Source organism: Periplaneta americana, chromosome 1 (genome assembly GCF_040183065.1).
Source record: "Periplaneta americana isolate PAMFEO1 chromosome 1, P.americana_PAMFEO1_priV1, whole genome shotgun sequence".
NCBI lineage: Eukaryota > Metazoa > Arthropoda > Insecta > Blattodea > Blattidae > Periplaneta > Periplaneta americana.
This window is the reverse complement of record NC_091117.1, coordinates 127,901,403-127,919,558: the sequence shown is the minus strand read 5'-3', so window position 1 is coordinate 127,919,558 and position 18,156 is coordinate 127,901,403. Positions and strand designations below refer to the sequence as shown.

The window sequence follows — 18,156 nt, the reverse complement described above, 5'->3', positions numbered from 1 at the left end:
AAATATCTTTTTCTTAATAAAAGATTTTAGAAAATTTAACATGCAAATAGTAATACATTTATAAGAAAGATATAATTATACAGTTACCTACGTACGTAACGCAAGATTATGTTTAATGGACTTTAATATTGAGGGTGGTGTTACATTATTTAACAACATTGTCAATTGCAGAGGTCGAAATTTAATGTGGGAAGGAAATGTCTGACGAATTTCATCTAGTGTCCTCTGTTAGGTTCAGGATTCTTTTACATATCCTAAATGTATGACACGGGACCCACAGCTTTACTTCTCTCCCGAACGGAGCCATGCTAAGGGTATTACTGTCCTTTAAATTCCAGCACTCTCGACCGGCTTTGAACCCGGGAACCTGGAATTCAGCATGGTAATCGTAAGATCACTGAGGATGGCTTCAAAGATGATAGTCTGCTGTCGTGTGTATGTATTATATATCTCCTGAACAAAACATGCGAGCGCATGAACTTCTAAGTCCTGCTTATTAATTAATGACATTACTTGCAACTATTACACGTAACTAATTAATTTAGTTATGTACTAAAATTGATGCTTGCAGACCCTCATTCAATCCTGAACAGATGGAAAAACTATTTTGGACAACTACTAAATATACATAGGCCAAATAGAAATGATCGGGACGAAATTCAAATACAAACTGCTGAGCCATATATACCCGAACCCACACTTTCTGAAGTGGAAATTGTGATAGAAAATCTGAAAAATTATAAGTCTCCAGGTATCGATCAAATTCCAGCAGAATTAATACAAGAGGGTGGAAGAGCATTATCTAACGAAATTTATAAGCTTGTACTTGCTATTTGGGAAAAGGAAATTGTACCAGATCAATGGAAGGAGTCCATAATCATACCTATGTTTAAGAAGGGGGACAAGACTAACTGTAGTAACTTTCGAGAATATCACTTTTGTTGACGTCGTACAAAATTTTGTCCAATATTCTTTTGAGAAGGTTAACTCCATATATAGATGAAATTATCGGGCATCACCAGTGTGGTTTTAGGCGTAACAGATCAACTATTGACCAGATATTTTGTATTAGACAGATAATGGAGAAAAAATGAGAGTATAAGGGTACAGTGCATCAGTTATTCATAGATTTCAAAACGGCATATGACTCGGTTAAGAGAGAAGTTTTATATGATATTCTTATGGAATTTGGTATGCCCAAGAAACTAGTTCGATTAATTAAAATGTGTCTCAGTGAAACGTACAGCAGAGTTCGTAAGGTTAGTTTCTGTCAGATGCTTTTCCAATTCACTGTGGGCTGAAGCAAGGAGATGCACTAATCTCCTTTACTTTTTAACTTTGCTCTAGAGTATGTCATTAGGAAAGTCCAAGATAACAGAGAGAGTTTGGAATTGAACGGGTTACATCAGCTGCTTGTCTATGCGGATGACGTGAATATGTTAGGAGAAACTCCACAAACGATTAGGGAAAACACGGAAATTTTACTTGAAGCAAGTAAAGCGATAGGTTTGGAAGTAAATCCCGAAAAGATAAAGTATATGATTATGTCTCGTGACGAGAATATTGTACGAAATGGAAATATAAAAATTGGAAATTTATCTTTTGAAGAAGTGGAGAAATTCAAATATCTGGGAGCAACAGTAACAAATATAAATGATACTCGGGAAGAAATTAAACATAGAATAAATATGGGAAATGCGTGTTATTATTCGGTTGAGAAACTTTTATCATCCAGTCTGCTGTCCAAAAATCTGAAAGTTAGAATTTATAAAACAGTTATATTACCGGTTGTTCTTTATGGTTGTGAAACTTGGTCCCTCACTTTGAGAGAGGAACATAGGTTAAGGGTGTTTGAGAATAAGATTCTTAGGAAAATATTTGGGGCTAAGAGGGATGAAGTTACAGGAGAATGGAGAAAGTTACACAACGCAGAACTGCACGCATTGTATTCTTCACCTGACATAATTAGGAACATTAAATCCAGACGTTTGAGATGGGCAGGGCATGTAGCACGTATGGGCGAATCCAGAAATGCATATAGAGTGTTAGTTGGGAGGCCGGAGGGAAAAAGACCTTTAGGGAGGCCGAGACGTAGTTGGGAAGATAATATTAAAATGGATTTGAGGGAGGTGAGATATGATGATAGAGACTGGATTAATCTTGCTCTGGATAGGGACCGCTGGCGGGCTTATGTGAGGGCGGCAATGAACCTTCGGGTTCCTTAAAAGCCAGTAAGTAAGTAATGTACTAAAATTGAAGATCAGCTTTTTCAAGATTTTTTTGGTATTTAATAAATTATCCTCGAAGTTAGTATAATTAATTAATAGCTTTTCTATGTAATATTTTTTCTTTATATATTCGATACATGTAGTCAATGTGACTAATTTTCACTTCTGCTTCTCCCTACGAGACAAAGAATTTGACTCCTGGTGTACGTTGCTTCAAAAAGGAAAGGGAATCATTCTATGCAAAGAATACACGCCTGGCAATAAATGTCTATCTAGACCGAATGGATTGACCAGCAACGAATGGAAGGACACTATTAAGATGACTGCCAATGTATGTCCAGTACGTGCTCTACCAGGTAGGTCTCAGAACGGAACCTACTGCAGACATTGTCTGAGTGAGAAAGAGACACTTGCTCACATTCTGGGAGCCTGCCCTCATGAAGAAACTACTGAGGAACAGTCGTCACCACAAGATTCGATCCCTCCTAGCTTCAGCCCTAAGAGGAAAAAACTACCAAGCAGAAGAGGAGGTCTGTGGTTTGTCCACAAATGGGTCTACAAGGCGTATTGACATCATCGCTATCCCGACAAGATCAACAAGCGGATTCATAATTGATCCAACTGTAAGGATGGAAACATACGAAAATCAACCTACTGAGGTATATCAGGAAAAATGCGACATATACGACCCCACTATACCATATTCTAAGGAAAAATATTATTTAACGTCGATAAAAGTTATTGGATTAATGTTTGGGGCTAGAGGGACCATCACAAAAAGATTCGCGCATTTTTGCAAGCAGTTTGATCTAAGACAAACTCTTGTCACTGAAGTATCTCTGTCTGCAGTGAAGGGATCTATAAAAATCCAGAAACCACCTCTGCATTTAAATAGATTGATCTCTTTCCTATGGCGATCTGCTCACTTAAGTTGGGTCCTGCATCTAATCCTAAATAGACGACTGTGATCACCTGATAGCAAATAGATACTAGGAAATTTTATGTTTCTTCTGGAATTAATTATGTTTTTTTAGTCGTTTTCAATTATGTGTAATTGTGTACCTTCTTCTTTTCTTGCTTCATGGTTTTCTTTTTTTTTTTTCCATTACAATTGTTTATCTACCATTTATTAAAAAAAAAAAACAATTTTATGGTAAGCTTTGTCTTGTAGGCAGTCTTCACTTGGAGGAAGCTGAATAAAATTTATTCAAAATAATAATCTGTCAAATATCAATAGCATTTGAAAGTGTAACCTTCCTTCCATTAAGATCTCTATAAGACAAATAGGTTTAAGTTACTAATTAACGCAAACATAATTGAAACTAATAAGTGTGGCACATTAAAATACCATCGTAAAAGAAACTTTCGTTGGGCACGATTTTCCTGATTGGAATTAATTACAAGCAAATTTACTTGAAGTATTGCTTCACACTTTCACGAAATAGGCCTCTGGTTCACTGAATAAAAGCATTTGCATTCGAGTTATTGAGTTATGTCGCATTACAATAATTATCCTGTATATATAATATTGAAAATACCTTAAGTACACCAAACATATGTATTGATAATACAAATACCTACAGTGTAACATATTTTACATTCAAATTTATTCTTCTACGTCGTAAAGACTAAACTTGAAAAAGTATCAATAAAGAAATAAATGTTTAATCTGATTTCATGTTTGTCTCTTAATAACATTAAATTTATTGTACATTGTGACTTGTCATGTTTGATAATTTTTACTACGTGATTTTATCCATATGAAAATATCGTGCAATATAGAATAAGTCTTATAGCTAACCTATATTCAATTATTACTGAGAGTTGTACGCAGTCTAACAACTCACAATTACTCTAAGTATGCCCGATTCTTGTTTAAATTTGTTGTTTTGAAACAGGATTTCCCATATACGCTCTTCAGGTCTACCAACTGCAGTTTAGAAATTTCTATTACATTTACACGTAACACTTTACTATAGAGCTAAGTAATACAGATGTTACAGCAAGACAAAATGAAGCTATCTGATCTCAATAATTCCCATGTACTGACGTGACCTGACCTTACCTTGACTGGCAATTGTATTGTGGCCCCATTGCCAAGTAATCGATTGTTGGCTCGCCTTCTCAAGTCACCATCGCAGAATCAATAAAACATGCGCCGGCTGACTCAGCCATCAGCTGACTGGCTCCCTTCACAAATTTATAAACAGTTAATTCATGATAGGGGTGAGTCTCATTTCTTTACTGTCACTAGGTTTGCATTTTGTGTTAGATTTGATTGCAGACCCACACTTGACTGTTACTACAGGTGCGGAGATTTAATTTATGGCAGGTATCTTCTGATTTTTTTTTTTATGTGTTCTAAATGTAGAAGCTAATAGCGAAAGTATCCGAGAATTGTGGCACAAATTATGTTACAGGAAGTATGAAGCACTCGCGTAAGCATATAATGTTCACTATTACATTCACTAAAAAAAAAGTTACTTTGCAATACGGAGCTACATAGCGAAACTGTTGACACAAAGCCAAAATATGATTGTAAATCAAGAATTAACTATATATGTGTGTGTATTCACTTTTTTATTGTATTGCGAGACTTTCACCACGGAACTTCCTTGTGAGACCTCGCCCCGCAGTCTGGCGCAGATCCCAACTGCACGACATCCCCCATCCGCAACCCCTCGACGGAGACCGTACTACCCTTGCGTAGTGGACTTGCATTGATCGGAGTTCCCTGCCTGCAACAGACTCGACCGAGGGGGGTAGCGGAGGTTATCAGGCTACATTACTCAGGTCACAAACAAAAGACAACGAGGTGTTTCCTATCGCACTGGAATGGGAATGCAGTTTGTTCCCTTCGTTGATTTAATTCTCTCCTCTAACGTTGGGGAGACGCTTCCTCTCAAATTATTCCATTAGTTCCTGGACCATTCGTTCCGTTATTGACTTGGGGATTTCCCTTGTGCTCGTCACCATTCCATACACTGATACGCTACTGTACTTTAAGGAGAAAAATTAAGTTAACACGTCTAGGAGCTTAACTGATACGCAAAGGAAGCAAAGAAAAGGAATATTTTCTTCAGAAATTAAAAATGCAATTCCTTACAGTTCACGAAGTTAATCTATTGTTATAGGTCTCGCAAGCAGGGAATACCTACGGAAGGAATGCGAATCAAACAATGCGATAAGGAAGAGCGGGCGACATGAAAGGTCACGAGATAGCTTGAATGATGTCGGAAGAGATATGACATCGATAGAATCAGTCTTGCGTTGTGATAGTTGCATTACGACTTTAGTTTGTTCCATTGCATGTGAATACGTGTCTTGTATCGCATGGCATTATTATTTCGTTCGTAAACATATGTTGCGCGTTTAATTTTATTAGCTTCGAATTTTTCTCTTGCTACGTTCTTTATTTCCACAGCGATGTCTACATTTTTGTTCATCTTCTTGGAAAAGACAGTACTTCCACCGGTCCGTACCTTTTGCCCCCTCGGCATGCCTACATACACACGTCAAAACAGACAGCAACACCACCATTGCTTTTCGGTAATCGTTCCTTGCGCGAGCTATTATTATCTTCAGAATAACTCATAACAAGACTGCTTGATCAAACATCCATAAAGAATAAAAAATTCTGTTACTCAACTGCAATTACTTGAAAAGGAAGAAGGACGCTTCCCTTCAAATTATTCCATTAAGTTCCTGGACCATTCATTCCGTTATTGACTTGGGGATTTCCCTTGGGCTCGTCACCATTCCATACACTGATACGCTACTGTATTTAAGGAGAAAAATTAAGTTAACACGTCTAGGAGCTTAACTGAAACGTAAAGGAAGCAAAGGAATGAAATATTTTCTTCCGAAATTAAAAATGCAATTCCTTACAGATCACGAAGTTAATCTGTTGTTATGTTATCTTCAGAATAACTCATAACAAGATTGCTTGATCAGGCATCGATAAAGAATCTAAATTCTGTTACTCAACTGCAATTACTTGAAAAGGAAGAAGGAATTGACAATAATGCGATTACATGCATGTGAATAGAAGGAGAATCACAGAAGAATGTTGAAGAATAAGATCACCAGAGTCATGCTTCTGTGGTGACAATTTTACATAAATTTTCTTGTAAAATGTATGAAAACTCCATTTTCTTGTCTCCAGTTAAGTAACAAATTTAAGGGGTTAGGTATAGCTTACAGCAGCAACATTTTAAAAAATATTCAACATTATAAATAATTCCCTCTTGTTATTTTATTGAAATATTTCTCATGCCATATTCAACAGAAGTTGGTATCTCTCATGCACTTCTAAAAATTTTACATTATTTATTTATTGTAACTTATAAGAAAGTACACAGGCTGGATGCCTATCAAAGTACCTTTTTCACATAGACTAAATATAAATGAACAATTTAACTTACAATAATTATTGATGATTTACATGAGCGACACTTATAAAATACGAATATAGGCTACAGCTCATTGGCAGTAGAAATAAAAAAATGAAAACATAAAAAATAGATGTGGAGTATAACGAATCAGTATTGACAAAAGATTAGAAATTCAATAAATCGATAATAAATTGTTTATTCCAGGGAAAAATAAAAACATGCTATGACATGAATTATATACATTTTTAAATATAAATTTGGCTTCTCTGTACCGGAAAATGAATCAGTTTTCTCAAGTTGCGTGACATTTTAATTTTCAATTCTCCAGAAAAGCTACAAATTACTAACATAACACGCGAGAGGTCCAGAACGAATTACTATGAAAATAATCAGTTTCCCTAGTATTGCGTTCTGGAGTGTTATATTCGTAACAAGTATTGGGGGCAGGGGCTACAACAGTGCATTAGAATATACAGGTAAGTATCGAACGATTTTTATATTGAAAGTATTTGTGGCTGCAAACTAAAACCATGTGTTTATCACTATATAGCCTACATCTCACAGAAGCCAGTGAAAATTTGCTTTCTTTGGTGTAGTTTTTTTTAGAAATATCTACCATTTAATTAATGGTGAGTTCGTATGAAATATGTTTCTCGCTCTTGGGATATTAAATATCAAATTTATTGTAGATATATTTGGAGGGATATAAAATGGAATCAGTTTGAGTATTTCAGTGGAATAAATAATATTTTTAAAATGTTTTCTTAGAAAAAATATCGAATCATCCTTCTGTAATTGAGCATATGCAAACCAAAAATTGATCTTAGTAATCTAGTTTGGAACTGGAATCGACAGGGTATTTTGAATGTTTTTTAATATAGGAACCTAAGGAATTTATTCTATATTAACTCAATTGAATGAATTTTGTTTTTAAAAATTAACATAGCATATTCCAAGTTGCTTCTATTATAACTACTAAGTGATTATAAAGTAAAATGAAAACAGAAGGTTGCGTTAATAAATTCGAATCACAAAACCCAGAATCGTAAGCAGAATTAATAAATTGTTGTAAGGTGAGGTTTGAAATTTAAATTACTGCTAATTTCGTTACCTAAATTAGATTAGCTATTAATTTAATCAGAGAATTAATCACACATAAGCGCGCGCTACGCTACCTGCTGACAAGTTCCTACAAATTAGCATTCGGACGCTGAAAGTGGTGGAGTCAGCGGATCATGGGAAAATCGTCAACTCAAATTCTGCTTGACCGCCAAGTCACAACTTCACAGTCTCGACCATGCCACTTGCTTCAAGCACTTGACTCCTGTAAACTATCTTCGTCTGAGTCAGGCTCTAATGTCGCAGTTTACAGAACATGACATGTTCATCTTTAATTTTTATAATTTTCACAGCAATGTTGACTAATTTCTGAATTTCATGCTATCAAACCGTTGAATTGGGAAGGTTGAGCTGTAAACGTGAATGAAGTGACCTCCCCACTCCTCCGATCTCACTCCGTCTGACTTACTTTTATAGGTTTATATTAAGAATAACCAGTTTGTACAGACCCAGAAACATAATTTGGACCACCTGAATTTTCCACGTTCCAGTTATAACATATTGAACACTAAGCATGCGCAGTATGTTATAAATTTTCCAAGTTTCAATTATAACATATTGAACACTAAGTATGTGCAGTATGTTATAAATTTTCCAAGTTCCAGTTATAACATATTGAACACCAAGCATGTGCAGTATGTTATAAATTTTCCAAGTTCCAGTTATAACATATTGAACACTAAGCATGCGCAGTATGTTATAAATTTTCCAAGTTCCAATTATAACATATTGAACACTAAGCATGTGCAGTATGTTATAAATTTTCCAATAAATTTTCCAAGTTCCAGTTATAACATATTGAACACCAAGCATGTGCAGTATGTTATAAATTTTCCAATAAATTTTCCAAGTTCCAGTTATAACATATTGAACACTAAGCATGTGCAGTATGTTATAAATTTTCCAAGTTCCAGTTATAACATATTGAACACTAAGCATGTGCAGTATGTTATAAAATTTCCAAGTTCCAGTTATAATATATTGAACACTAAGCATATGCAGTATGTTACAAATTTTCCAATAAATTTTCCAAGTTCCAGTTATAACATATTGAACACTAAGCATGTGCAGTATGTTACAAATTTTCCAATAAATTTTCCAAGTTCCAGTTATAACATATTGAACACTAAGCATGCGCAGTATGTTATAAATTTTCCAATAAATTTTCCAAGTTCCAGTTATAACATATTGAACACTAAGCATGCGCAGTATGTTATAAATTTTCCAATAAATTTTCCAAGTTCCAGTTATAACATATTGAACACTAAGCATGCGCAGTATGTTATAAATTTTCCAATAAATTTTCCAAGTTCCAGTTATAACATATTGAACACTAAGCATGCGCAGTATGTTATAAATTTCCCAAGTTCCAGTTATAACATATTGAACACTAAGCATGTGCAGTATGTTACAAATTTTCCAATAAATTTTCCAAGTTCCAGTTATAACATATTGAACACTAAGCATGCGCAGTATGTTATAAATTTTCCAATAAATTTTCCAAGTTCCAGTTATAACATATTGAACACTAAGCATGCGCAGTATGTTATAAATTTTCCAATAAATTTTCCAAGTTCCAGTTATAACATATTGAACACTAAGCATGCGCAGTATGTTATAAATTTTCCAATAAATTTTCCAAGTTCCAGTTATAACATATTGAACACTAAGCATGCGCAGTATGTTATAAATTTTCCAATAAATTTTCCAAGTTCCAGTTATAACATATTGAACACTAAGCATGTGCAGTATGTTATAACTGGAACTTGGAAAACTCAGGTGGCCCAAATTTTGTTTCTGGGTCTGTACCATCTCTACTACTACATATTCATGAACTGAAGTTGAGAATTAGCTCAGGTACATACAGTTATTGACAGGAACAAGTGAGAAAGAGCATCAAGGGAATGGGATGAACTGGATTACAGACTGGACATTTGTCGGGTCAGGAATAGAGCTTATATTGAGTATGTAAAGCTTCCAGTTTCTGTCTCTCAAATGACATTAGTAACTGTATAGCTGTAATACTTACCTTGGCATAATTAATTAAAAGCGTTTTAATAATACAGTGTGTCCGCAGAAACATTCCGGAGTTATAAACTACTATAATTCTGTCACTATGTGTTTTACGAAATTCATACCGATGTCATTAGTAGAAATCGGATTTTTAGGCACTAAAAATTGCAGTTTTAGGCACCTAAAATAAGCTCAAAATTTGTAAAATTAGGCTCTATTTTAATGAAAATAGGCATTTTAGGCACATCAAGGTACCATACTTATTTCTTTTACTGAAATTTTTAGTTATACACTAAAATATGCACAAAAAAGTATGTTTAAACATTAAAAAAGAATACTATATTATATTTATAAACAGAGCTGCACAAATTTAATATATTGAAACTAATGAAATAATGATTATTGATATCAAGATTACTCAATTTAATTTATTGAAATTCAGTTCCATGCTCAGACTTTATTATAATTATCTGCACAGTACACCACCAGAATTTTTTCTAAATTCTCCACAGTTAACCTTTGCCTTTTGTCACTGAGAATCATTTTGAAAGCAGAAAAACTTCTTTCAACCGAAACTGATGTGAGAGGCGCAAATTTTAAATTAGGTACAATAGAAACATCAATACTTACTGGAACATTTTCACTTTCCCCCGATATCACTCTTGATACTTTTTCCAACAATGAAAATCCTACATTCTTATTTAATACGTTGTCCCACTTATTTTTAACTTTTTTCCCAGTTTCGCTCAAAGCAGAATGTATGTTCACTTGAGCTTCCTTTACTATTGCTATTTGGCTACAAAGAGATTGTTTTTCACGTTCTAATTGTTCAATGCTTGCAGGTATGAAAGAAAAGTTTTTCACTCGTGAGTCATTCAGACAATCTTTCACTGCTTTCACACACGCTGCACTGTCAGTTTCAGGTAATTTACCAATAACTGTGACCACTTCTTTAAAATATTTAGAATAATACACCACTGACTGAATCCAGGTTCCCCATCGTGTAACAACCGGCTGAGGTGGGAGTGGGATATCTGGAAAGTTCTCTCTGAATATTGAAATCCTGGATGGGGCTTTACAAAAACATTTTTTTTTTGTGTTAGAAATAAACGAATTGACAAGAGGAAATTCATTCCGGATTGTTTCAGAAACCCTGTGAAGGCCATGTGCTAGACAGGTTACATGCGTGAGGTTAGGATAAAATGTTTTAAGAAGTGGAGCTGCAGCAACCATGTATGAGGCAGCATCAGTACAAAACAACAGAACTTTAGAATCGTCTATATTACCTGAGTATAAAGACTGTAGGCCTTTATTTACAAAATAAGCAATGGCTTGGCTATTCACTTTCGAAAGTTCCTTAACACATAAGAGGTGTGGAATCGAAGGTCCATCAGGACTAAGTTTTCCTACTACCATATTTGCTATATACCTATTCATAGGATCTGAGGTTTCATCCACAGAGACCCATATGTAAGAATCACCTATATCCTCCCGAATGGAAGCTAAAGTTTCATTGTATATTCTGTCTAAGTAATTTTTTCTTAGGGTCGACTCAGATGGGATATTTTGTTTGCAGTATTTTTGTAAAAACTGTCTTAAAACCGGATTTTCAATTGCATTCCAGGGAATGTTAGCAGCAACAAACGCTCTGGTTAAATCAGCATAGAAATTGCTGCTGAGATTGGATGAAGTAGGCTGTGTTAGTAAAGTTTGTTGCAGATGATTTTTCTGCTGAGCTTTAGCCTTATGAGCCGCTCCTTGCACATGCTGCTTTAGGTGGCACTTCTTTTCTTGCGAAATCTAAAAATGTAAAGTAAACTGAATTAAAATAAAATCCTAATTGTTGTATTGCCGTATTTCTATCACAAAGTTAGAGGGTTAGAACAATCAAAATTTTAATGACCTGCAAATACTTTAACTATCGGAATTTAAAAGGTTAAAGTGTAGTGGTCTTAAAAAGAATTATACCTCAGTCAATGTATAAATATTATAGGCCTACTCATTAAAATTAATACAATTTATATATTTCAACTATTGTTACATACCTGTTTGCTACAAATCTTACAGAATATTATTTTTCCATCATAAGTGAATTCTGAATATTCTGTTAGCCATTGCCGGATCAATGTAGATTTTGCACTTATATTTTTCGGCATTATCGCGTTAAACTTCACAGGAAAACGTCCTACCGCTCAAAACTTCTCAACACAAATAAGGTGAGGGAAAGAGAAACTGTTAACGAGCATTCAAATGAACCGTTGTTATTGAGATTCAATTGGACAAAAATACAATGTTCCACTTATTGTTGCATTTCCTGGTAGTGTTAACACTAGGAGGGCCATTCTTTTAAATATTTTGTAACGGTTTACCCTACTAATTCGCAGTTTTACGACTTTTCATAAATATTTCAAAAACACTCTTTCTCCAAAAATTGTGATTTTATGACACTCTGAAGGGCAGTACAGCTAATCGGTTTCAGACCGAAAACAGTCATTTTTATAGTATAGTATATCTCTGAATCGGTAGCAGCACATGTTGTGATTGTTGCCTGCTTCAAAACTAAGGTTGGTTCTTTGTCGGCATTTATGCCTCCAAACATGTTAAATTCGGTGAAATCTATTGCGAGTGTCGTGAGATTCAAAACATTTTGTTTCCTTTATCAATGGTTTCATGGCCGGTGTGAAGCAAACTTTCCACTTTTTAAATGCCTTAAATTTCGCAGTGAATGCATGTATAAATTATAAAAAATAAGAGTAAAATGCGAAACTTTACAGTGAGTTAGGCATTTTTAGGCGAATATTAACAAATTAGGCTCTAATAACCGTTTTAGGGCATTTTAGGGCACTATAAAACTCTTTGAATACCTTTCAATTTCCATGAAACACAAATATTAATAATTATTTTTACTTTTCTCCTAAAGAAACAAAATAGGCATTTGCCCTAGAATCCGATGTCTGCTCATTAGAAAGAACATCTCAAATAATTTCAGGAAATGCGTAATTGATAATTGTTGACCGAAACAACAGATGGGAGCACAAGAAGAAAGAAAAAAACCGCCGTTTCCGCTATTTCGCTCGTCATTAAGGCATTGTTGGATATAAGCAAATTTAGCTTAGAGGAGTAACGTTCAACCTCCAAAATGAAATGTGCATTCTCGCTTCCCCAAATCCTAACATTGTGCTTGTTTACTTTTCCATTGACGTGGAACGTTGCCTCGTCACTAAAAATGAATTTGGCTGAAAGGTCTTCATCATAGTCATTAGTGTCAACAGAAAACACAGAAGTCAGACAGACTTGAAAATTTAACATTCAGATCATTTAACAGAGTTTGCTTTCTCAGACGGACAGCAGGGTATTCTCTATTAGATCGAAAAAGGAATGAAGAAATATTGGAAGAATTAGAAATAGAGTCAGTAGAAGAGAAAATAAACAGATACAAACTAAATTGGCTACACCATGTAAAACGAATGGACAATTCAAGAATCCCCAAAATGATGATGAAATATCAACGCAGAGGACATCCACGGTTAGGAAGACCCTTTAGAAGACTGCTAGATGGGGCCGAAACAGGTCTACACAGGCCTAATTCGTGACGGATGATGATGATGATGATGATGCTTATATCCAACAATGCCTTCATGACAAGAGAAATAGCAGAAACGGAGTTTTTTTCTTTCTTCTTGTGCTTCCATCTGTTGTTTTGGTCAACAATTATCAATTACGCATTTCCTGAAATTCTTTGAGCTGTTCTTTCTAATGACACCGGTATAACTTTCGTAAAACACTTACTAACAGAATTATAGTAGTTTATAACTCCGGAATGTTTCTGCGGACACACTGTACTTTAAATAGCCTCGACATGCATAATAGATTACAAAACTGAAATGGAAATAACATGAAGCGCGGCTCTGAAGATCACTAAATGAGTCACCATTTTGTAATAGAAGATCCAATAGAGATCAAAGTCAATGTTTGTCCATTCTGTCGTCCATTACGTGTTGATTTTGAATCAACTATAGATGGCTACAATTTTCGGGATTCCGTGTTCATATGATTAGCATAAGCAAGACCACAGCTTAAGGCAACATAAGACAAACAAAGGACAAACGACATAGGCCTACACCAAATCAGTATGTAGAGAGATGAATTTAAATTTCTTAGGCAGAAATGGAACCCAGATTATCTGAATTAGTAGGGGAGGTCGGGGCAAGTTCGGCACGTTAAGCTAAACACACACATAAGTACAATAAAAAGACAATTTATGTTTCAAAATCTTAATGATAAATACACATGATATATTTATATTATGTATATGGATCAGAATTTATAAAAAAGTGAAGCATTGAATTAAAAACAAAAATGAATTAAAGACGTTACATTTGCCGAAGTTGCCCCGCACTCTGGGGCAACTTCGTCAGTATTTGTATCCTCAACAAAGTAGCTTATTTCCGAGTTCAGATTTCATTTACAGCATAACAAACTCTCACAGGACTAAATTTAATATCTGAACATATCACGAATGAAGTGTCCAAATAAATTTTTCATGTCTGTACATGTTCATATGCCCATCATTTGTGTGGCTAATCTTTGTTTAGACAGTTTTTTGACTTCATGAAAGCCTCAAGTCAGGCAGTTCCAGCCATCTTCTGGTTTGTGTTGAAAGGATGCTCTACATGATTGGATTCTGCGAATCCGAAGGCTACTCTTCGAAATTCCACTCTAGATTTTCCAAAAAATATTTTCTGCGGATTGATTGCATACTGCTTCAAATTTTCAGCCATATCTGAAGCAAACACTCTTTTAAACCTGACTTTATTTTATACACCTGGTGCTGAAAGATCTACTTTCAGCGAATACTGATGTGTAGTTCATGGCACTCCATAATTTTTTCGGCAGATGTCAGGCTTATCTTGTCTTATTATGCTCACATAGAGCTTTCTTGAGTGCGTCCTGGTTATATTTGTTTTCAGTTTTCCACTTGTAATTTAGAATCATTTAACTGGTAATAAATAGGCAACTAAAATGTAAGAGGGTCACTCCAAAAAGTAATGCAGAACATTTTTTAAATTTATTTTTTATTCTACACCTTTGCAATTTATGGATGCCATAGATACGACCTTCCCGCTTGTATTCATTTTTAATTTAAGTCGTTCTCGTTAGTGGCTCCACGATAGCACTCCTTCAAGATGGTTGCTGTATTTGACATTCGTCAGAAGCAACGTGCTATTATCGAGTTCCTGTGCTGTGAATACGAGACTGTGGGAAAAATTCACAAGAGTTTGAAAAAGGTGTATGGAGATACAGCTGTCGATCGCAGTACGTTAGTCGGTGGGCAAGCAGATTATCTGGTGAAAGAGGACAAGCCTATATTCGGGATACTCCTCGCAGCGGCAGACCCTGCACTGCACGAAGTCCTGACAATGTGCAGCGTTTTGACAACATGGCTGTGGCTGACAAATGAGTAATAGTAAAAGAATTGTCACTCCAAGGTTTGTGGCAGGTGGGTTCCGAGGATGTTGACAGAAGCCCGCAAAAAAAAAAAAACTCGAAAAATAGTGTTCAGGGAAATTTTGGACAAGTATGAGAATGGTGGAGATGACTTTCTTGCAAGAATTGTGAAAAGAGATAAAACATGGCTCCACCATTTTCAACCGGAGAGAAAGAGGCAGACAATGGAGTGGCATCATGCTACACCAAAGAAAAAGAAATTCAAAACTGCGCCTTGAGCAGAAAAAAGTTATGGCTACTGTGTTTTACAATTCAGAAGGACTCTTGCTTGTGGACATCATGCCACATGGAACCAACCATTAATTCTGACGTGTATGTGACAACTGTCAAGAAACTTCAAGCTCGACTGAGCCGTGTTCGACCACATCGGGAGAAGCAGAATGTTCTGCTATTGCACGACAACGGACGGTCACATGTCAGTCACAAGATCACAGACCAAATCAGAAAACTTGGATGGGCAACACTGAAACATCCGCCTTACAGTCCTGATCTGGCACCATGCGATTATCATCTCTTTGGTAAACTGAAGGAATCTCTTCGCGGAACTTTGAAGATAACGACTCCCTCGTGCACGCTGCTAAAGAGTGGCTCAAACGTGGTGGTAAGGCAGTTGAAAGAAACAGGGATTATGTAGCAAAGTGACATTTTATCCCTAAAGGATGTATCTACGTTCTGTGAAAATAGTTTAGCTATAGGATAAAAATTTAATTTTCAAATATTGTGCATTACTTTTGGAGTGACCTTCGAATAATTTCTTTAAATTACTTCAAATGTTATAATTACTTATTTATATAGTTAACAAACAATACAGAAACACTATCTTCTTCCTCTTTTCCATAGGCCAAGATCGGCAGCTTACTGCCGAAGTTGCCCCAATTGGCAAGAAAAAAATTATTAATCAGTACCCTTACTAGGGGCTTGCAACCAGCTTCCCAAGCTCATAGTCTGATACAGATTTAGTCGTTCTAAATAATGATGCCACTCACTAATATCGTCAATGTTATCGTTACGGGTTCTTTAAGACATTCAATATCATAATTACAATAAGCCATGAGTTAAAAATATATAGGCTATTTACCTGTCAGATCCATAACTATCTCTCCATACCACACAAGCGTTTTTCACAGCAAGCTGTCATGTTTTCTCAATACACTACCCTCTGAACAAGCCCTTATTTGCTCAGGTCTTCGAAATAAATGCTATGACGAAGTTGCCCCTAATGCCGAACTTGCCTCGATCTCCCCTAGTCGAATGCGCTATCACTAGCGCCACAGCAGAAGATACCAGAAACTTATTTAAATTATGCAATACGACTTCCTTCAAAGGGAAGTGCAGAGTGGTGGGGGGAATTGATGAGATTCATATTCTGAGAAGAGAAATAAAAATGACTTTTTTCTCATTATATGAAGTTTAAAGAGATGATGTTATGATACTGAAAAGCTCGATTTCGAGATGTTCACGAATATATATATTCTCTGAATATATATATATATATATATATATATATATATATATATTCAGCACATCCCATCCCTTTATATCGAGAAGTTGCTTTTCGACACGCTGTCTGTCAGTCTATGTACTGCAATTTCTCTTATATTGAACAAGTTTTATTTATATCCAGCAATAGAGAAAAAGAGGAGTGGATTTCAGTATTTAAGAGACAAGTTTCGAAATAACATTAAAAGAGGATATTTTCATTGATCTTTAAATTTACATAGTCATGGGGGATCCTGTCTTCAAGGAAAACTACCGAAACTCAAAAACTGGGGTGGCTTGCATTCAAAGATGACTGTGTGCCCCAATTTCCTTAGAAATTTTAGAGCAGATAAGTACGAATATATTGAGCTATATTTGAAGAAGTTGACTACAATGTGTCCGCCGAAAACAATTCTCTGCATTCATTCGAGTATTATGGATTCTTTTCCTACCGAAACTACAGAGGTGAGCGACGAACAAGGGGAAAGATTCCAAAAGAATATATCTCATATTGAAAGGCAAGATAGTAATCCGGCATGCTTTCTGTCTATTGTTAGTTTCTTGTAAGAGTCCTGAAACCATTTACAAACGAAAGTCTTGCAGAAAATCATTTTAAAACCGTAAATAGACCTGAAATTAATTTGAATGATTGAAATTCTATGACAACATTTCTGTTCTGCGCATATTTCCATCCAAAATTGACTCTGCATATTGCTAGGTATCATGAAGATTTCTTTGCGGAAGTGAAAATATAAAATATTTCGTTTGAGAAAAAATACAATCTATTTTTTACATAAAATGATGATGACTACTGATGAGATATTTTGGATTTGAAATTCGGATTCAGGGCATTCGAATTAGTAAGAATCACTTTTATTATGGGTGAAAACAAAAAGTTAGAATTTGTTGTTCAGTGTTATGAGCATTCGAGGTAGATGTATTCTGTGAATATGGAGGTAGGCCTAATATTGTTGTCAATTAGGTCTCTATTTATCGATGTAATCTGAACTTGATTATATTTTTAATTGCAGTAGAATATTAATATTGATCTTTTATCTTAGTTTATGTATTCAAAACTCGTTAAACGTGTATTATGTTGAACATGAATTTTTTCTGCACAAGGTAAATAAAGGCTTCGCTGCTATACGAAAGCTCTCGTCTTGTCAGATCGCTGTAAACTTTGATTTTTGTACTTTTCTTGGCTATGAAGGATGTGGGTAGTTGATAATTCCCGCTGACCTATTGCATTCGTTTTAAGTGTCACTCACTGCTTTAGATTTATATTTTGATAATTAATGTAAAACCAAAAAAGTATAATTTTTATTTAATTGTTGTGTACCATTAGTAATTTAATATGCATATAATTTATACTGTACTTGCGAACTTACCAAGTTAAAAATAAATATCGAGTTGAA

The 18,156-nt window shown here is 35.1% G+C and overlaps 1 protein-coding gene across 3 annotated transcripts in view; it reads right to left on the bottom strand.

Annotated features, from left to right (window-relative positions):
- LOC138700579 (repulsive guidance molecule B-like) overlaps window positions 1-18,156 on the bottom strand; it is a 512,050-nt gene that overhangs the window by 352,278 nt on the left and 141,616 nt on the right. For 2 of the 3 annotated variants that reach the window (XR_011332400.1, XM_069827164.1), the window contains exon 1: window positions 4,294-4,891. The exons of the other annotated variant lie outside the window; for it this stretch is intronic. Coding sequence is in view for 1 of the 2 variants with exons in the window: in XM_069827164.1 (XP_069683265.1) it covers window positions 4,294-4,322 (29 nt within the window). In the remaining variant the exon portion in view is untranslated. Of the gene's footprint in view, window positions 1-4,293; window positions 4,892-18,156 lie in introns of those variants that run through there. 3 annotated transcript variants of the gene reach the window in all.